The sequence below is a fragment of the Gorilla gorilla genome, chromosome 17, assembly GCF_029281585.2.
Source record: "Gorilla gorilla gorilla isolate KB3781 chromosome 17, NHGRI_mGorGor1-v2.1_pri, whole genome shotgun sequence".
NCBI classification, from domain to species: domain Eukaryota; kingdom Metazoa; phylum Chordata; class Mammalia; order Primates; family Hominidae; genus Gorilla; species Gorilla gorilla.
The window spans coordinates 53,244,560-53,266,485 of NC_073241.2; the positions used below are offsets into that span (position 1 = coordinate 53,244,560).

General features: G+C 44.4%; 1 protein-coding gene across 1 annotated transcript in view; it reads left to right on the top strand.

Moving 5' to 3' along the window:
- The first annotated feature begins 1,320 nt into the window (after positions 1-1,320).
- TTC39C (tetratricopeptide repeat domain 39C) overlaps positions 1,321-21,926 on the top strand; it is a 121,718-nt gene continuing 101,112 nt past the window's right edge. The window contains 1 exon segment of the mRNA XM_019013896.4: positions 1,321-1,858. Coding sequence (XP_018869441.2) covers positions 1,698-1,858 — 161 coding nt within the window. The 5' untranslated portion in view covers positions 1,321-1,697.

Sequence of the window (21,926 nt, forward strand, 5' to 3'; positions counted from 1 at the left end):
GGTCAGCTTGTCAAATCCTTCTTCTCAGACCGCATGAATGCAGTGACTCCTGCATTACAACGTACTGTTTCCCAAGGATGTGAATCGTCCATTTTCTTGCTTCTGTCAGTGTTCCAGTTTGTGGTTCCAGATGTACTCAAGAATTAGCATGGCTTTGCAACAGTTACACATGACACTTAAGGAGTGGCAGTAATTCTTATTACTCTAAAATTTCTATTTATAAAAGTTGAAAATCCTGTATGGATTTAGATATTCTTATAAGGGATGGTACAATTTACAAAATAAGTAAAAGAAACTTACATGACAAAATTATTTTGCATTTTTCTGTAATAACTTATTATATTGGTCCCATGATAATGGATGACATAATGTTTAAAATTCAGGAATTATTTCTAAACCTGAGGATTGCTTTCATTTAAAAAAAATTGTTATAAATGTTTCAGCAAAGTTTCTCCAAGTTGAAATTAATAAACTACACTCTAAAAACGACAGCGACTCAAGGAAGGTTGTCCAATTTGGCATTAGAGCATAATCTTGATTGCAACACTACATTAAGGGATTTTGCTAAATTAGAGAAAAATAAATTTGTGGAAAAAACATAAAGATGATTTATGAATTGCTTGTCTCTAGAATATTAGGCATCCAGATATCACCAGCCCATCATCAGAACAGTGAGACTTTTGTGATAATGGTTAAATTCAGTCACTTTTGATGTTTTGCTGACATTTGGTCATATGAACGCCAAAGCTTTGCAAGAATAATTGGCAGTGTGAGACTAGAACACACTTTGGCAGCTGAATTTATAACTTTTAAATATTTGGGCATATGGCATATAGGCCTCCATTTCTCCTCTTGCCCCATTGCGCAAATGTTGGTGGCTGGCTGGAGTGGGTGGTACCGGGATCCGAGGGGCTCTGCCTTGCAGTCCCGCAGCGCGGGGCTCCGGGGAGCTGCCCGGCAGGTGCCAGAGACCCCGCCCCCGCCGCCCACCTCCTCGGGAATTGGCTGCCCTGGTCCTAGGGGGCGGCCCCAGGGTCAGGATGAAGTCTGGGGTCGCGGGCGCGGGCTGCGTGGAGTTTCAGTTAGTCGTGGACAAAGCACCGCGCGCTCGCATAGCGGCCCGGGCGGAGTTCCCCGTCCCCTTCCCTTTCCTTCCACATCCGCACGCTCGTTCTCCCTCCGCGCCTTGCCCTCCTCCCGACTCCTGGGTCCGGCCCCTTCGGGGGAGGGTGGGGCGCTCGGGTCTCCGGGTCTCGCGTGCGTGTGTCCGAGCAGTCCTGGGCGGTGGGCGAGGGCGCGGCTTGGGGACCCGGGAGGGGCCGGGGCGCGGGGGCTGCAGGAAGTGGAGGCGGCCGCCGCTCGGGGACCGGCTTGGCGGGGTGAGAGACACCCGGAAACGGATTCCGCTTCGGGGCCCGCGCGAGTTGGGTGCTTCGGAGGGCGCGAGAGGAGCGGGCGGGTGCTGCTGAGTAATCCCCGCGGCGGCGGCCGGACGCCCACCTCCCACGCCGCGCCGCAGCCGGGCCGCGGCTCCTCCCTCCGCGGTCCTTCCCTCCTCTTCCCTCCCGTCTTCTCCCCTCCCCTCCCCTCCCGGCTCCGCTTGGCTCCGGGCAGGTAGAGCCGGGCTCCGGGCGCGCGCGGGGCCGCAGCAGCTGCTCCCGATCTCGCCTCGGCCCAGCGCTGGGCCTCGCACGCCCATGGCCGGCTCGGAGCAGCAGCGGCCGCGGCGGCGGGACGACGGAGACTCGGACGCGGCAGCGGCGGCGCCCCTGCAGGACGCGGAGCTGGCCCTGGCCGGCATCAACATGCTGCTCAACAACGGCTTCAGGGAGTCGGACCAGCTTTTCAAACAATACAGGTGACCCACGCGTCCCCGATTCCCCAACCCTGCCGCGCGCACCTCGTGGCCGGCTCACGCACCTCGACCTGCGGCCCCCGGGAGCCCCCTCCCCCTCCTGTCGGTCACCGATTCCGGTCCCCAGGTCTCCTCCCTGGCAAGATCAGCCAGAGGGAATGCGCCTCTGCCACATCTCCTCGTCCACCCCCTACCCCCGGCTCCGTTGTCCTTTCCCTCCCGGGACCCGCCGCGCGCCGGCCCCGCGCGCCCGCAGTCCCCCTCTCACTTTCTCCCAGCCTCGCCCTCCCAGAGACGTGCCCGGTGCCAGTAGGCTCCTCTCCGCAGGGCAGCTGGCTTTGGGACCGGATGAGATTTGAGGCAGCAGCGAGCCTGGGACCCGGGCTTGTCGTGACTCTGGCTCGCGTGCTGCCCCGGCAGCCTTTGTGACACGGAGCCCTCCAGCTGCCTGCTCGTCGCGCCTCGCATGGCTCTGCAACATTGTGCAATTCCAGACGCTTTTATTGTTTGAAAACAGATACGCACAATTGCTTTGCCGTGCAGGAATTTAAAAATTTCAGCTCAACTCTGCCCACTCATCTCTCTGCCTTGTCTTCTACAAACTCAGTCCTCAAAATGAGTTCCTGATGTCTTTCAAGCAGGCGTTATTTATTAAGAATTTTTCCAACGTAAATAAAGGAAGGAAGAAAATGGAGGGATTTTTAAAAAGTATGAGAATGGTAGGAAAACACGTGTGTTCAGTTAATTTTTTATTTGTCTTTTAAAAAATAAAGCGAAAGAACTGAAACCTGGTAGTTTTCCTGTGGGAGTGGAAGGAACCTTCATTTCGTTGGGGACCTGGAGTGTTTGTTCTCGGGGTGAGGAAGCAAGTTTGTGATTTGCCGTCTGATTGTTGACGAGCCTTAAGGATGTTGATTAGCAGCTTTCCCCAACACGTTTAAGGGCCACATGCTTCACACTATGGAGACCCTGTAGTTCGGTTGGAATGAGAGGACCAATGTACAACTGTGACCGGGAGACAGAGTCTGTAAGAATGAGAATGCCTAAAGTCTCAGACCTCAGAGAATGGTGGTTTCTACCCAGCAGAGCTTCCACCTTCTTAATGGCAAAGCAAGTATCTCACAACTGTGAACTTTTCACTAAAGCCCTTTTACTTTTAAATCGGTGATTTTTTTCCCCCTTTGGTCTGAAAGTAAAAACAACTTCGCTTTACTTAGAACATTTCATTTTTAAAGCATACAGGTCTGGTTTCAAGATGGAGTTTCATCAAAGGCTGTTGATGGGGGATTTAAAAGGTTTACTTGTCACACAATTTCTCTTTTGTAGTTTTTAAGAAGCCCTCAGGAAAAAAGGTATGAATATTTCCTATACCGTGCTATGATTCCTTTTTTAGACTACCAGTTTGTGTCGTATGAGAGAAGGATGGAGATAGTTGTAGAGTCAAATTTACCCTTTTTAGTTGATGATTTAGGTACTTGCATGTTTAAGTACTTCTTGCTTTGAAGTCTCCTGTGATATTTATTTTAATGGTCTTTTTAAACCCTTCTTTAGTAGGCAAAAATACTACCTTTATATTGAAAGCATGAAATTTTTGCATTATCTAAAAAATTTTATGCACTGTTAATAGAAGGCAGTATATGAGTGGTTGGAAAACTCTCTCACAGCAACAGCAGAGAGATGCCCCTTCAAAGATACTTCTCTGTGGGTGAGTGCGTTGGAGGTGTCCAGGGAATATTTACCTTGTATAGCTAGGTGCTGTCTGCTTGTATTTTGAAATGGGAACTGAAGATAAGGCAGGGAAAACTGTAGTACCTCTTTTCTGCCAAGCACAGTGCTAGACACATTCCCTTATATATTCTCACTATTCTCATGACAACAAAAGAGTGAGGTGTATCTTATCATGACAGTTTTGTAACGAGGGACATGAGACTTAGTTTTTACTGTGGGCCAGGACACAAACACTATAGTTCTAAATCAAGGACTCTTTTCATTTTACCATTCTGCTTCCCTCACTAAATTTATGATAATTTGTCATCTGCTCTGAGACCTTATTTTCCAGCAATGTTAAAAAGCCTTTTTTAGAGATGGTGGGAGGGAAAAAGACAGGTAGACAGAGATGGTATCATCCTATCAGCTTTCCTTGGCTCCATCTGATTTGTGTGTGGTGTGAACAATCATTGCGTTCTTCCCACCTCTCAAAAGGTGCTTCTGATGTATGTTTTGGAAAGCACAGTTGCATACAGGTGTGATCATGGACCAGAGTCCTGCAACCTGGGTTCCAGTCTTTTGCCATTTTGTGGCTGCTGAATTTGGTTTCTCAAAATTTGCTTCCTTATCTATAAAATAGGAGTAACAATAAGACTACCCACATTATCGTGTGGTGGTTAGAATGAAAAGAAATAATCCATGGCCCCGACTAAGTGTAAGCACTCAATAAACTCTAGCTAGCTTCTGTATGTGGTGCCTTCCCCGCTAGTATTGTGTTTTCTTCTTGACTGCATAGTTCGAGTACAAGACACAATGTCCTGTGTGCAGGTAGCTTTTCTATTTAAAGTTCATCTTACGTATTACATATGAAGGATTTAAGATTCTGTTATGCATTGGGAAACTTCCCTTTCTGTTCCAAAGTTAAGTGGCCTGCTGAAGGCTCAGCAGTGACTTGATAAATGTTTGAGGATCACCCCCCTGGCTCATTTTATCTACATAACAGGGATAGGCAAATTACCCTCTCTGTCTCCTTTTTTAATGATTGTTTATCACAGGGGGACACCCTTCCTCTACTAGTAAACCTTCCAGAGTCTTATTGTTACAATTTAACAGTAGAAACATATTTTGTATCTAGTGTAACAATATTTTTTATTAAAGCAAGAAGGTCATTTTCTCATGCCACCTTACTAGAATGGTGAAAGTTTATCAACAGCTGCCTGATGAGAAATGGTTACTTTGTAGAAACAGATTATCCTGAAGGCCACTCTTGAATTCGTGGCAGGTCTGGATTGTATAATTCAGATATTATGCATATAGGAATTAGAAATATATGCACAGTTAGAAGCCTTCTTTTGGAATATAGGACAGCTCCCTGGTTGGGATTTGAAACTGTAGCTGCCTTTCTATTGGAAGTATAGTAATAATGTAGCAACAAACTGCCCTTTGGTGTTGCTGAGCCACCATTATGCACTTTGAGGTGTTTTCCCAAAGGTTAGGATAGATTTGTCCTGCTGGAGGGCGCTTCTGCTTTGAACCCAAGTCCATGTGTTTGTAAGTTCGTGATCTTGACCACCTGAGGTCAAGTTCCTGATCTTGGTCTTAGTGCCCAGTGCTCTAGTCTAGCAGCAGTCGCTCCCCCTCCACACACACACACTCATTCCCTTCCTCACTCACTGTTTGCATATGTGACGTGCACTCAGACCTTTAGTTGCTCAGGCACATAAGACAGGCTGTGGGTTAGGTGCCAAAGACATGTGCTAGATATTTCGGTGCTGCAGTGTAGGTGTAGGTAAAGCTGATGGTGATAGGGAGGCTGGGAGACATACGCATGGTCCCCTGGAGCCTGTGGAAGAAAAGAGAAGCAGCGTCTAACCCAGCCTGAAGGACAGTTTTGTGGAGGAAATGATGCCTGAGCATTATGATGGGGTAGAAGAGAATCAGTTGAATGAGGAGTTGGGAGGGGCGGGGCAAGGAGAAAAGGAGAATGTGAGAGGTGGTGAGGTTTAAACAGAAACCTAGGAGAGGAAACAGCGGAAAAACCCACGTGGAGACATGAAACGACATTGGGAAAAGAGTGGTCAGAACTGCAGGCTCACAAGTATTGCTAGGCCGTTGCACTGGATGGCTTGTTCTACACTTATTTTCTTCCTACCACTGGTCAGTCCGTGTTTCCCATGGTCGGTTCTTTCCTCAGGTTTACTTTGCTACTGGGTGTCTCGTCAACTCACTTTTCACCATGGCCATTGTCCACAGCGTGGCTGTCACAGCCATAATTCCCTGTTGGCTCCTTGGGACTTCAGGATCCTGATGTCACCACCTTTTTTCTGTTTATGGCTTGACATATTACTTTTTAACAGGACTGGCAGTAATGAAGCACATGGAGGCCTGAGGAGCGTGAGACGTTTGGAGCTTCTGACCCCAATGAGCTTCGCAGTTCTTATTTCTGCTGCCCTGATGCTGAGCCTCCCTCCTCCCCTCTTGAGGTTACCAGCCCATCTCCTGCTTTAACTCTTGGCATTCTTTTTGATCCTAAGACTTCTGCAGTTTTTACCTCTGCCAGGGCTACTACCAGTTTCTGGCTGTAGATATTTTAAAGAGTCCTACTTACTCATGGTCAACTAAAATAGGAAACATGTATCGTTACTATGAATGTTTATTGGTACATAGTTGCTATGAATTGTGACACTTCCTTTTCCATTTTAAACTATAAAATGGCAAAAATGTATTAAAAAGCAAGAAAAATGTATGGTAAGTAATGTGAGTGTGCATAAAAGGAATGTATGGACCCTAAATTGTTTAACACAGTTTTTGGCGCATGTGACAAAGCCATATGAGAAAGCCATAGGATCTGTGGCCTCATTTTGTGAGCATGTTGATTGCAGAGCCAGTGTTATCATATAGATGGTTCCATATAATCCAGGAGTTGGTAAACTATGGCCCGTGGACCAATTCTAGCCTGACACCAGTTTTTGTAAATAAAGTTTTGAGACACAGCCATGCTCATTTGGTTATGTGTGGTCTGTGGTTGCTTGTGCACTACACCTGCAGAAATGAGTAGTGTCAGAGACCATATGGCATGCAAAGCCTAAAATATCTACTCTCTGGCCTTTTACAGAAAAAGTTTTTTGACTTCTGAGAAAACCTCAGCGCTTCCTGGAAAAACTCAAAGGCGCTTGTAAGAGATGTTGAGTCAGCAGGCCTCTGAGCCTCTTCTCTGCCTAAAACCATGTCAGATTCTTGGGAGGACTGGAAGGACTTGCAGGCTGTCCATGTTTTCTAGACAATTCATCTGCTCACAGACAAGAATGTGTCTCTGCCTTGCTCCTGGAGACGATAGGAGAGTCCACAGATGCAGAGATGTAAGAAAAGGAGAAGAAATGAAAAGCAGAAATGGTTTAAGGGAACTGGCGGGAAAGACAGGAAACTCATCTGTTGACTTTTTCCATCCTCTTCAACTCAGTGGTGTGTTGGAAAAAGGCATCTTTTTTCCCCCAACTATTACACTGTCTGAAAAGGTCCTAATTAAATATTCATTAAAGATTCATTTGGCTTGAGAGTCCTTTTAAAATGCCGCTGCCTGTAGAATAATAGGAGAGTTTGGAGGAAATTATCAGGAAAAAAATACCTGTGCTATAGTGTAAGTCTCTGTAAGTGTGTACAAGTGTACAAGAAACACTTGTACAAATACACAATGCGAAAGATGTGAGCCTTTAAAAGAATGTGTTCTCTAAGTCACATATGTAGTTATCCCTCAGTATTCATGGGGGATTGGTTCCAGGACCCCCGGCAGATACCAAAATCTGTGGATGCTCAAATCCCTGATAGAAAGTGGCGCAGTATTTGCGTATCACCTACACACATCCTCCCATATACCTGAAATCATCTAGTAACTTATAATACCTAATATCATGTAAGTGCTATGTAGATAGTTGTTATACTGTGTTGGTTAGGGAATAGTGACAAGGGAAAAAGTCTGCATATCTAGTACTAATGCAACCTTTTTTTCCAAGTATGTTTGATCTGCGGCTGGTTGTGGAATTCGCGGATACTGAGGGCTGACTGTATTGTGTTAACCGATTGAGTGAGATTACCTTTTTTCCCCTAATTTAGTTGAAAGAAGCTATATTGAGTGAAATAAAGTTTTGATGAGGATTTTTTTTTAAAAGGGAGAGAGAAGTAATATTGAAACATGGAAGCACTTTCTATTCTAGTTACACGAAACCACTTGTAGATCCCCAAACGTGGTATTTCAGGAGCCTAGACCTTTCACACAGCCTGTTTTAGTTCCTGAAATACCATTTTTGCACCTGGTCTCCTTTGCCAGGTAATCCTCCTATTTACCCAGCAGCAGCAGTGGGACTGGAAGAGGCTACGAAGGACTCAGGGAGAAGAGAGAGTATCAGAAAAGTACAGAAAAGTAGATGGCTGTGTGGCAAAGATGAATTGATCTACTTCAAAACTGCCTAGTGCTAGCTCTACCCTGTGAAAGGAGTCAGGTGGGGTAGGGAAGAACTGGTCCCTGTCCTACACAGCACCTCTTTCAGCACGTCCTCTCCTCCCAACACCCTAAATTCACGAGGCTGCTGCTCATTCTGTAACGTGGGTCCGTTTGGGGGTTGAATAGCCTTTGTGGGCTAACCTGGGGAAAATGCATTCCAGTTTCTAAACAAGTGACTGTGAATACATGTTTTTATATAAAATTATTCATGCATTTGCTGTGTAGGAAGAGAAAGTCATGCCTCCTTGAAGTGGATTTGATGATTGAGCTGGGGTTTTGCTTTTTTTCTTTCCTTCTTTTTTTTTTTTTTTTTTTTCGAGACAGAGTCTTGCTCCATTGCCCAGGCTAGAGTGCAATGGCACGATCTTGGCTCACTGCAACCTCCGCCTCCTGGGTTCAAGGGATTCTCCTGCCAAGCTGGGCCTTTTCTTATGTAAAGATGGTTGGTGGTTTGCACCACCCTTTTCCCTAGCTGAGGTTGCTTTCTCCATCTCTTCCTTCTTGCTCAATAATTTCAGAACACAAGAAATATGCCTACATATATCTAAGGTAGTTACTCCTTTCTTACAGGAAAACTCAGTTATTACAGAGAAAGCCCCTAGAGAGTCAGGAAGTTCATCTCTTTAAAAAGTCTGTGTTCACAGAGTTTCTGCCATGAACAGGACAAAGGTGAGAGGCAGGTCTTTCCTTCAAGGAGGCATTACTTCATACCTTTATTCAAATCTACCTCAAACAGAGTCACTTTAACACTTAGTCTTGTCCAAAGCTGTAACATCTGTGAACTCACTGGCTTAGGTGAGTTTTTTTTGTTGTGTACATCAATGTAAACACATAATGATAAATGTAAACACATAATGATTTCAGGTATATGGGAGGATGTGTGTAGGTGATACGCAAATACTGTGCCATTTTCTATCAGGGATTTGAGCATCCACAGAATTTGGTATCCGCCGGGGGTCCTGGAACCAATCCCCCATGAATACTGAGGGATGACTACATATGTGACTTAGAGAACACGTTCTTTTAAAGGCTCACATCTTTCGCTTTGTGGGCTGGCATTGAGCCAGCCCACAGCCCCAGCCTTGCCTGAACTTTTCTCCTTGTTTAATTCCCCTGCCAGCTCTGTGAGGAGTGCCTTTATTATCTCCCTTAGACAGAGGGAGGAGGAAGAGCCCTGGGATGTGAAGTGGCCCAACTCGGGTCTCGCAGCAGTAGTGGGGAGTGCTGGGGTTGAAACTGGGCTGCCTGGCTCCAGAGTCTGGGTGTGACCATGTGCTATCTACGTCTCTTACAGAACTTCTACAGTAAAAGGATTCACATGTGTCCTGTCAAAGCCATTTTGGGGCAAGTTCCTTCAGCAATATGCAGATTGCACTCTGACACCCAGAAGCTATCCATCAAACCCCCAGAGAGATCTGTCTTTAGGGGAGATGTCACCCCAAGCTTTAGAAGCTTTGTGGCTCCCAGTCTTGTGTAGGATAAAGCCCAGCCTCCTGGCCTGGCCTCTGATGTCCTGTGATGTGGCCCTGTCTGCTTCCTGTCCTGCTGCTCTTGTCCCTTCCATGCTAGTTGTGCTGGAATATTTTACATCATCCAGCCAGGTATATCTTGCTCTTCCAGATACAGCTCAGATTTTTAGAAAAAGGTTGTATGACTCCTCTGCACTCCTGCGGCATCCCATCCTTACCTTTATCCGGCACTTGTGTTGCATCAAAATTGTTTACACGTCTGCCTGTCTGCATGAGAGGGCTGAGATGCTAGAGTTGGGTAATACCTGGACATCCTCTCCAGATGTTCCTGGCCTTCCTGAGGTTGCTGGAGTTATGTGGGGTCCAAGTTGTTAAAGGCATAGCAGCTCCCCTTTATTTGCAGTGAGCAAGTGCAGCCCAGGAGGCGGCTGCCCTGTAGGAGCTCTGAAAGCCTTGTTCCTCATCACTCCCTCCCATTCTGATGGCATGGGTGTGTCTCTTGACCCAATTTGAGGTGCTTCAGACAGGCCCTAATATTGATGTTCTGCTTCTCATAACCAGTTGCCAGAGCTCCTGCCTGGCCCCGTCGCTGCCTTTGCCTTGGAACGTCCAGGCTGCCCTGTGCTGAGTAAGGGCGATGGGAAGCAAAGCCGCTGCTGAGCCACATGCAGGTCTCAACAGTGCCATCACAAGGAAAGCTGGGCCCTAATGACACTCAGTCTCCTGCTTCCAAAGAGGTCACAGGTGTCAGCTGCACCTGGCCTGGGCGTTGTAACTCAGGATGGCTGCTCTGTGAGCTGTTCTCTACTCAGTGTTGTGTGCAGTGACAAGGAGGCCAGCCCAACTGGTGGGACTTGTGCTTCTCCCATCTGATCCCTTGCAGGGCTCTGGGGTACCCCTAGGGGGTGGTGCTATGATAATGCTCTGATGTGATTTGCCTGCCTGGCATGAGAAAGTAGAAATGTAACTGCCAGACTCCAAAAGCCAGATCCTGCGTTTCAGGAAGAACTGGTCTCTGGGAGAACCTGGTGGCTAGGAGGGGAAGCTTGCTAGAGCAGTGACTCTCGACTCTGTCACACCGACTGCCCCCTTTTGCTAACAAATATTTTGTAATTTCCCTTTTATGATCCTGAAATGAAATTGATAGATGAAATAACCTACTCATGCATACAATGTCTAAAAATCAATAGAATACCCAAATAAAATTACATATATATACATATATACATATATATACACACATATATATACATATATACACATATATATACACATATATATATACATATATACACATATATATACACATATATATATACATATATACATATATATACACACACATATATATATATTTTTTTTTTTTTGAGATGGAGTCTCACTTTGCCTCCTAGGTTGGAGTGCAATGGCCGATCTTGGCTCACTGCAACCTCCACCTCCCAGGTTCAAGCAATTCTCCTGCCTCAGCCTCCCGAGTAGCTGGGACTACAGGTGTGTACCACCACGCCCGGCTAATTTTTGTACTTTTAGTAGAGGCGGGGTTTCGCTATATTGGTCAGGCTGGTCTTGAACTTCTGACCTCATGATCTGCCCACCTCAGCCTCCCAAAGTGCTGGGATTACAGGCATGAGCCACCGCGCCCGGCCTACATATATTTTTAAAGTGTAAATGCTTCGCACGCCTTTATCCAATGATAAAATGAAGTAGTTAGATGATTGCACCCTTGCGTAATGAAGAAATTTGGATTTAGGAGAAGGTGAGAAGGCGCTGCAGAGGAGGAGAGAAAAGAGCAGGTATGCTTTAAAATGAAGGAAGTAACAGACCAAATTTACCCATAAATGTTAAGGGAAGGAGGGAAATAACCCTAACCTGCCAAGGCAAAATACTGGCTGTTGAAGTGGTTTTAATAAGAAGTGTGACATTTTTGCAGTGAACCAGGCCTTCTTTGTCAGGATGGTATTAATTTCCTGTGTTAAGACATAGGATGTGTGCTGACAGAGTGTCTCAGAAAACATATCTCCCATCGTTAAATCCCTCTGCACACCAACAACTTTAGAGACCATTGCCTTTAATAGGTGTCCAGGATTAGACGATGAATTGAAAAAATATTTGTAGGATAGTTGAGTGGCAACCGACTCCTGAGGACAGTTTCAGAGTAGGGTTGAAAAACAAGATTCAAACCCAAAATAAATAGTTGTTTTTTGTTTGTTTGTTTTTGTTTGTTTGTTTTGACAGTCTCACTGTGTCTCCCAGGCTGGAGTGCAGTGGCATGATCTCAGCTCGCTGCAACCTCCAACTCCTGGGTTCAAGCGATTCTCGTGCCTCAGCCTCCTACTTAACTGGGTCTACAGGTGCGTGCCGCCACACCTGGCTAATTTTTGTATTTTTGGTAGAGATGGGGTTCTGCCATGTTAGCTAGGCTGGTCTTGAACTCCTGGCCTCAACTGATCTGACCGTCTCGGCCTCTAAAAGTGCTGGGATTACAATCATGAGCCACTGTGCCCGGCCTCCAAAATAAAATAATTTTGACATGTCATTTTCATGACAGAAGTTTCAGTATGCTACGTATCCTTAAGAATATTGGGTGGCAGAAATGAAATAAATGTACTAATGAAATGTATTTGTATCCAGGATTTCATGTACCTTCAATAATTTATTTGGCTTTAAATATATTAAAAGGAGCTTTCAGCATCCGTATTAAATATTGGCAGGTGATATACAAATGCAAACTGGCTTAGCTGCGGTTTGTTGGCAACTCAGATGCCACAAGCAGTGTTGCTGTTGGTGACATGGTTTTCCATAATTGTAAACAAATCTTGATAAACTGTGTATTTAAGCAGTGTAAGGAATATTTTGTGTTTCTACATAAATGGAGGTAGATTCTAGAACTAAATAAACAGTTTTTCATCCATGTGAACTTCCAGAAAATGTTCAAAAGTTTTGCGGGACATGAGACAGTGTGCTGGATGATCTCATACATTGCAGGATGCCTTGGGTCGTTGGTCCCATTCCACTACAGTTGTCATGTCACCCCAGAACGGCCCAACAGGTTTCTAAAATGTCTCCATTGAGAGGCACTGAGCTTGGGGTGGGAGGGTTTAGGACCAGATTTGGTCTCTGTGGCTGAATCCCCTATCCTGCTTAGAACAGCACAATAGCAGGGTCTTTCTGCAGACAAAGTGGGGCTGTAGGAAGGGAAGAGGCTGCCCAGGGTGGCACAGCTGTGGCTGAAGGAGAGAGGCGGAGAAGGGAGTGTCTCTGTTGCGTTGGTGACGGCAGGCAGCAGGACAGAGGCCAGGTGTAGGGTCCCTTGAGAGGTAAAGAGCCCCTAGTGTTGGGCTTCCTGGGTCCCACTGCCCCTAAACACCAGTCACACACACATTGCTTCTAGAGCCCAAACAGCTCCAGAAAAGTATGGCAGCTCAGGTTTCTCTGTCCCTTGCCATGTGGATGGAGAACTACTGAGGTTCTTCCCTTCTTCATACTCCACGTGGATCTAGCTTAAAGGAACTGTGTCTCTCCAGCCACTAGGTGACTTTATTTTCCTGTCCTGTTCCCACCCAACTCTTCCTAACTTTGAATCTCAAAGTATGGACTGGCCTATATGCTTCCCAGGAAGTGAGCAAGTTTTGTTTTTGTTTTTTGCTAAGTAGGTTGTGCAAGTTAAACGAACAAAAATTTAGTTAAAAAGCAAAGGCTAAATCCCCATGAATCAGGGCACAGTTGCCTCAAAGTTCCATGGTCTTTAGAAGCAGGGGATGCTTCTAAAATGTGAGGAAATAGGGTCAGATGCTTCATGGTTTTCTGTTGAGCTTGTACTTAGAAGTAATTGGGAAAGGAAAGCCACATAATGCAGTATGTTATAGGGCACCTTGATACACAGATAGGCAGAGCTTTCCCTGGTCTCACCCTCAACCATGACATCAGTTGCATCCCATAATACATGTTAGCTCAGCCTGATTTACATGCTCAGGTGCACCATAACGCTCCTTTTGGGTGGGGCTTTTCCAGGAAGATACGAGTCTGAGCGTGGTGCGCCTCACTCCCAGTGCCTACAGCTGGGTGTTATTTGCTGCTCTTTCCACTTTGGCCTTCTTAGCACACAGATTATTGTCTTTTGTTGCCTCCTTCCATCTGCAGCAGCCATTCTTTGTGTTGTACTTCATTAAGTTATCACTCCGTAAAATAAGCATCAAAGATAAACAGATTTGCAAATATTTATATCATTCTGTCTCTCTTGCAAATGAAACTCTTTGGTACTGTTCTAACAGGACAGGACAAAAAGAGGGAAAATGACATTTTGAATTCAAATTCAAGTTGAATTTGCTAAATGAAGGAGAAACAATTAAGAAATCGGCTGGGCACAGTGCCTCACACCTGTGATCCTAGCACTTCGGGAGGCCGAGGCAGGTGGGTCACTTGAGGTCAGGAGTTCGAGACCAGCCTGGCCAACATGGTGAAACCCCGTCTCTACTAAAAATACAAAAATTAGCCGGGCGTGGTGGTGGGTGCCTGTAGTCCCAGCTACTCAGGAAGCTGAGGCAGGAGAATCGCTTGAACCCGGGAGGCAGAGCTTGCAGTGAGCCGAGATCGCGCCACTGTGCGAGACTCCATCTCAAAAGAAAAAAAAAAAAGTAATCGGATTAAACTAAAATTCATGCTGCACGGCCTCTAGGATCACTTCCAATAGAATGAGTCACTGGCAAGGCTTTGAGTGCTTCCCCTCTTCCCCAATTTCAAATGGTGAATTGCAAAATCTCAAGTTATGTGTTGGCAACTGATATCTGGAACAAGAAAGAACTTGATATCTTTCTGTCTTGCAAATTATGCTCACCCGCATCTTTATTTAGGCCTAAAATAAAGTAGCATGTTGGAATTCATCAGCTGCACACATCTCTGAGGTGACTTTTTTTTTTTTTTTTTTTTTTTTTTTTTTTGAGATAGGGCCTTGCTCTGTCAACCAGGCTGCAGTGCCGTGGCATGATCATAGCTCACTGTAGCCTTGATCTCTTGGGCTCAAACCATCCTCCCGCCTTAGCCTCCTGAGTAGCTGGGATTACAGGCCTGTGCCACCACACCCGGCTAATTTTTAATTTTTTTATTTTTTAGTAGAAATGAGGTCTTGCTGTGTTGGCCAGGCAACTCCTGAGCTCAAGCAGTCCTCCCACCTCAGCCTCCCAAAGTGCTAGGATTACAGGGTGAGCCACTGCACCTGGCCTGATGTGACTCTTGACCTATCCAAGGCTCCATGGGGGCTGCTTTTCCAGGCCTACAGTTGTTGAAGGAATTGGGCTACTGACTTTTCTCCGCATTATAGCCAGGTTTGCATCCATTTAGTAGCACAGAAAAGAGTTTTGTTTACATCTGGAATGCCATTTGCTTCAGCTGTCAACCACGTGGATCCAAATCTATTTTTGGTTATTTCTGTATTGATGATTGGTGAGACACTCATTACTTTGAGTTATCAAAATTACAAATGGAGCTAGAAATTGCTCCTCTTGAAATAGCATGGGGGAAAAAAAAAGGAGGTGGGAAAGGGCCGTGGTATAGGGGAAATGGCTAAACTACTTGTAAACTACTTAGAAGTTTAGCCAAAGTGTCAGGACCTGCTGTGGTGGAATCTCAGAGATTCTTGTTCTGGAGAAATTGCCAACGTGAAAATGACAAGGAGAGAATACTTGAGTGTTTTTCTGTAGCCCTTGTGTGACATTTTGGATCTGGGCTGGGCTTATAAGAGAGAGTAGTTGAGGCTAACTTGAAATTGGGATCTTTTCTCCTAATGGAAGAATGTTGAGTTGTAAAACAAAACAAAACTTCATCAAAGAGCTATTCTACTAAAGTCTAGAAATTTATACTTAAGGAAGCCTGTGAATAGTATATAAACCCAAATGAAATTTTCTTGACCTATGCTCTACTAAAAACTGAAGAAAAATGTAGATGCCTTAGTGAAAGGTGGACATTTTCTATGACATTCAGAGTTGTTTACTGAGAACTGGTTCACACAAAATGTTATTATGAAGAATGTTTCTAGCTTCCCTTTGAAATGACTTTTAACTGAAAAATAGAGAAGTCTGTAATATTTTTATTTTTATTTGTTTATTATTATTTTTTGAGATGGAGTCTTGCTCTGTCACCCAGGCTGGAGTGCAGTGGTGTGATCTCGGCGCACTGCAACCTCTGCTTCCCGGGTTCAAGCAATTCTCCTGTTTCAGCCTCCTGAGTAGCTGGGACTACAGGCTCATGCCACCACGCCTGGCTAATTTTTGTATTTTTAGTAGAGACGGGGTTTCACCATATTGATCAGGCTGGTCTCGAACTCCTGACCTCAGGTGATCCACCCATCTCAGCCTCCCAAAGTGCTGCGATTACAGGCATGGGCCACTGCGCCCCTACGTAATATTTTTAAATGATTGCCTAAAATTAATTAGTGTTTGAGTTGCTTGTATAAATAGATGTGTGTGTTGTTGTTGTTGTTGTTGTTGTTGTTTTTGTGAGACGGAGTCTCGCTCTGTTGCCCAGGCTGGAGTGCAGTGGTGCGATCTCAGCTCAGTGCAACCTCTGCCTCCTGAGTTCAAGTGATTCTCTTGTCTCAGCCTCCTGAGTAGCTGGGATTATAGGCGTGTACCACCACGCGTGGCTAAGTTTTGTATTTTTAGTAAAGACGGGGTTTTTCCGTGTTGGCCAGGTTGGTCTCGAACTCCTGACCTAGGTAATCCACCCACCTTGGCTTCTTAAAGTGCTGGGATTACAGGCGTGAGCCACCAATGTGGCCAGATGTGTGTGTTTAATCCTCAAAGCATTCCTGCAGTTTGTAGATTATGCCACATATAACAGAGGAATCATATTATAACTTAAAGCTCTTTGAGAAAATAATGAAAATATCTTTTAAATTTCAATAGTTTGGGGGGAACAGGTAGTGTTTGGTTACATGGATAAGTTATTTAGTGGTGATTTCTGAGATTTTGGTGTACCTATCACCCAAGCAGTGTACACTGTACTTAATGTGTGGTCTTTTATCCTTCACCAGCCTCCCACCCTTCCCCCGCTGAGTCCCCAAAGTCTATTGTGTCATTGTTATGCCTTTGTGTCCTCATAGCTTAGCTCCCCCACATAAGTGAGAACAGACGATGTTTGGTTTTCCATTTCTGAGTTACTTCACTTAGAATAATGGTCTCCAGCTTTATCCAGGTTACTGTGAATGTGATTATTTCATTTCTTTTCATGGCTGAGTAGTAGTTCATGGTATATTTATACCACATTTTCTTTATCCATTCATTGATTGATGGAAATTTGGGCTGGTTTCATATTTTTGCAGTTGTGAATTGTGCTGCTATCAACATGCATGTACATGTGTCTTTTTCATATAATGACTTCTTTTCTTTTCCTCTGAGTACCCAGTAGTGAGATTGTTGCATCAAACGGTAGATCTACTTTTAGTTCTTTAAGGAATCTCCATACTGTTTATAATGAAAATATCTTGATTAATTTTGTTACTTTTTAAATAGTCCTTGTTGAAGGATGGGTTAGAAAGTCTTTTTAGTTGAGAAATGTGGTTTGGATGTCCTCTTTGTGAATTGCTTATCAGTGCTGTCTCCATGTGCCATTAGCATAGAATAGAGATGAATTGCCTATTTATTTCTATGACGTAAGATAGAGAAGGAACTATTGCTGATGAGTTAGGAAGATATTTGATACACATTAATGATAGATTGAGAAAAACAGTTTAAAAATTGACTAATCTGAAGAATTATTTTCAGAACAGATCAGTAACTCTTAATGACTGTTGAGACAGCAATAAATGAATATGAATTAAGCAAAACTAGAGAGGAATCTGAATACAGTTAGAAGTAGTACACTCTTGTAATCATACAAGTCTGTTGATCTTTGCTTAAATGCCTGCACAGACAAACAGTGACAGTGAATGGGGGTCAAGTGGGTCATAGGTGCGCACCGTTCGTGTGTCACTGTGTCGTGTGTATTTCATCCTTAATCCTAATTCTCTCAACAGCCCCAAAGATAGGCCTTTTTTTTTTTTTTTTTTTTTGAGATGGAATCTCGCTCTGTCACCAGGCTAGAGTGCAGTGGCATGATCTAGACACACTGCAACCTCCACCTCCCAGGTTCAAGCGATTCTCCAGCCTCACTCAGCCTCCTGAGTAGCTGGGATCATAGGCACCCACCACTATGCCCGGCTAATTTTTTAGCCGAGACAGTTTCGCCATGTTGGCCAGCCTGGTCTCGAACTCCTGACCTCAGGTGATCTGCCTGCCTCGGCCTCCCAAAGTGCTGGGATTACAGGCATGAGCCACTGCACCCGGCTTTTTGTTTTTGTTTTTGAGACAGGGTCTTACTCTGTTGCCCAGGTTGGAGTGCAGTGGCAGTGCGATCTCGGCTCCTCGCAGCCTCCAATTCCTGCATTTAAGTGATTCTCATGCCTCAGACTCCTGAGTAGCTGGGACTACAGGCATATGCCACCACAACTGGCTACCTTCTTTACTTTTTTTTTTTTAAGTAGAGTTGGGGTTTCGCCATGTTGGCCAGGCTGGTCTCGAACTCCTGACTGCAAGTGATCCGGCTGCCTTGGCCTCCCAAAGTGCTGGGATTACAGGAGTGAGCCACTGCACCTGTCCTCCAAGGATAAGTCTTTTACCGTCACCTTGCACATAGAAAATTAAGGTTTACCAAACCCAAGTGAAAAAGATTGTGAGTGGAAGATATGCTCCCAGCCCTAGAGTGTATGCTGATTCCTCCAAAAGAACCCTGTTTTTATGCTGAACACTATTACGTGGACCTAGCAAGATTGCAGGTCAGTTTTCTAGCCCTGATCTTCTTCCGGGGCTCTCAGGCTCAGTGGACTGCACCACTTGAAACCTGGTTGTACACACTAGAAGGCTCTTGGCACCTCTGTCTTACCTTTATTGTCTGCCAATTTTGCTTATCAAGTGTCTGTTGAATCCATCCACTTCTCTTCATCTTTACTACTAACCGCCTAGTCCAGGCCACCCTCACCTCTCACTTGGACACTTGCACTGGCTCAGCTGGCGTCCTTATATCCTCCCTGCCCTTCCTTTACCTCCACCAGAGTGATCTCTCCAACATTAATGTCTTGATTGCATGCCTCGCCACTAAAATCTCTTTTGCAGCCTCTGTGGTGGGTTAAAAAATGGTCCTCCAAAAGGTATCTACTTCCTAATCCCTAGAATCTCTCAGTGCTACCTTGTAAGGAAAAGAATAAAAGGTGCCTTGCAGATGTGATTAAGTTAAGGATCTTGAGATGGGGGATTATCCCGGATTATCTCGATGGGCCCTAAATGCAATCACATGTATCCTTATAAGAGGAAGGCAGAAAGAGATTTTACACACACGCAGAAGGCGGCGAAATGGAAACATCAAGAGACAAGATTTGAAGACATTGGCCTTGAAGATTAGAGCCACAGCGGCCCTAAGCCCGAATGCAGCCAGTCACCAGAGGATGGAAGAGGCATGGCAGGGACTCACCCCTAGAGCCTCCCCAGGGAGTGTGGCCCTGCTGATACCTCGATTTCAGCCCAGTGACACTGATGTCACACTTCTGGTCTAAAGAACTGTAAGAGAATACATTTCTCTTGTTTTCAGCCACCAGGTTTGTGGTAATTTATTACAACAGCCACAGAAAACTAATTCAGCCTCCCATTGCTTTTAGGATTAGGACCAAAATCTGTGGCAGGATTTATCTGGCATAGCTTGGGCCTGCTTGGTTTGCCCCTTGACCGTCACTGCCTTATCTCATTTTTTTCATATGAAGATTGAGTATCCCTTATCCTAAATGCTTGGGACCGGAAATGTGTTGGATTTCAGATTTTTTCAGATTTTGGAATATTTGCTTATACATAATGAGATATTTTAGGAATGGGACCCAAGTCTAAACACAGAATTCATTTATGTTTCATATACATTTTATGCATAGAGCTTGAAGGTAATTTTGTACAATATTTTAAATAATTTTCTGCATGAAACAAAGTTTTGACTGCATTTTGACTGTGAACGTCACATGAGATCAGGTGTAGAATTTTTCACTTGTGGCAGCATGCCAGCCCTCAAAAAGTTTCAGATTTTGGAGCATTTTGGGTTTCAGATTTGTGGGTTAGGATGCCCAACCTGTATTTTAAAATGATTTTGTTGTATTATTTCTAGGTTGTGGCTGTACAAATCCCAGTTAGCTCATGCTATAAAATAGACTCATATTTCCCCCTTTTATACGGTGGTTTGTAGAAAAACAGAAAAGTAAAATAGCTTTAAATTGGCAATGGCTTTCGTTTTAACCAGCTTTAGAATCCATATTAACCTTCATTGAAAAGATCAATGCTGGCTGGGTGCAGTGGCTCACACTTGTATTCCCAGCACGTTGGAAGGTGAAGACGAGTGGATCACTTGAGACCAGGAGTTTGAGACCAGCCCGGCCAACATGGCGAGAGCCTGTCTCTGCTAAAAATACAAAAATTCGCTGGGCCTGGTGGCACATGCCTGTAATCCCACCTACTCGAGAGGCTGAGACATGAGAATCACTTGAACCTGGGGGGCGGCGGTTGCAGTGAGCTGAGATCACGCCACTGTACTCTAGCCTGGGCAACAGTGTGAGACTCTGTCTCAATAAATAAATAAATAAAATAAATAACCAGTGCTTTCTCCAATTATGCCATTTGGTAGCCTTGTCTTCCATTGCTGTGTTCTTTCCTTACTCTTTGACTTGTAGTTACTATGATCTTTCAGATTCTTGACTTTGCTTTGCTTCCTCCTGACACAGGGTTTTCATTGCACGTTGAATCTCTCCTCCAAGCTGACTCAATTTCTACTTATCCTTCAACCTCAACTCCACCTTCCCTTCCTGGAGAGGCTTTCTCTGGTCTTCCAGCCTCATTTGTTTGCTATGCATTCTGTAAGAATCCTCTGGGTTCTTACCTTAGTTTATAATCATGCACAGACAGCCCTGGCCTTACTTGGTTCTAATATGCACAGATTCCAGTTTCCAGAGTTAAGTAACACCAGTTCCCCAATAACACAGTTCAATTTTCAGTTACTACTGTGTATGAGCTTTGAGTAATTGTAGCCACTAGCTTTTCAGGCCACAAATCATTATGTATATAACAGGTGCACATCATGATCAGTAGCCAATCGTGTGACTTCTTTCAGAGTCTGTCTGTGACTGGTCATTGCACCTCTGTTGTTCAGTTCACAGACAGCAAAGAGTGTCCTTGTGTTGCTTCCTTCATTCCTAGTGATAGACCCACTGACATTTTACTCAAAGGGAGAATTGAAAGAGGACTTTGGCCAACAAAGATGAAAGTGCAGCAAAGAAAAAAGTGGTAACACTGGAACTGAAATTGGGATGAATTCTAAATGGAAGGAATAGCTGACCTGGAATGTTGACACTGCCCCTATTTGAGGGACTGTGGATGTGCAGCCACAGGCAGTTAGTGAAGGGGAGTTTATTAAACATAAAGGAGGAAAGTTGTAAGAAAAAAGATGCAGATGTCCCAGAGGAGGTGACACTGGCCAAGAAAAACTTCCCATTCAAAGAACTCTTGGAAAGATCTCACAACATTGAAAGCACAAAGGCTAAACTGAAGCTAATCCAAACTTCATAAGGAGTGTCACAGTTCAAAGTATGACAGAGATGCGTACTTTACATCATACATTATCTTACAAGAAGAGGGCACGCCCTGCTCAAAATCCTCTTGATAAGTTTCTTACAAAAAAGGAAATCCCTTTAATGCTCAGTGTTTCTAATGTTCTAAATAAGAGTTTATAAAATAAATGTTTTGCTAACTTTTTTATTTCCCTAATGTTTATAAATGGTAGAGTTTTTAAATGCTTTTAAATTATTTTTTCAATTGTGGTAAAATATACATGAGGTAATATTCACCATTTTATTCATTTTTAGATGTATGGTACAGTGGCATTAGTGGCATTAAGTACAGCCATCACCAGCATCCATCTCCAGAACTGTTTTGTCTTTCCAAATGGAAACTTTGTACCCATTAAACAATAATTTCCCATTTCTCCCTAGCCCCAGCAACTGCCCTTCTGCTTTCTGTCTCTATGAGTTTGTCTACGATAGATACCTCTTATAAGTGGAATCATACAGTATTTGTCTTTTTGTGATTGGCTTATTTCACTTAGCATAATGTTCATGAGGTTCATTTATGTTGTAGCATATGTCAGAATTCTGTTTTCAAGGCTAAATAATATTCCATTGTTTGTGTATGCCACATTTTGTTTATCCATTCATGCATTAATGGACACTTGGGTTGCTTCCCCCTTTTGGCTGTTGTGAACAATGCTTCTGTGAACATGGATGTCCAAATAGCTGAGCTCCTGCTTTCAGTTTTTTCGGGTATATACCCAGAAGTGGAATTGC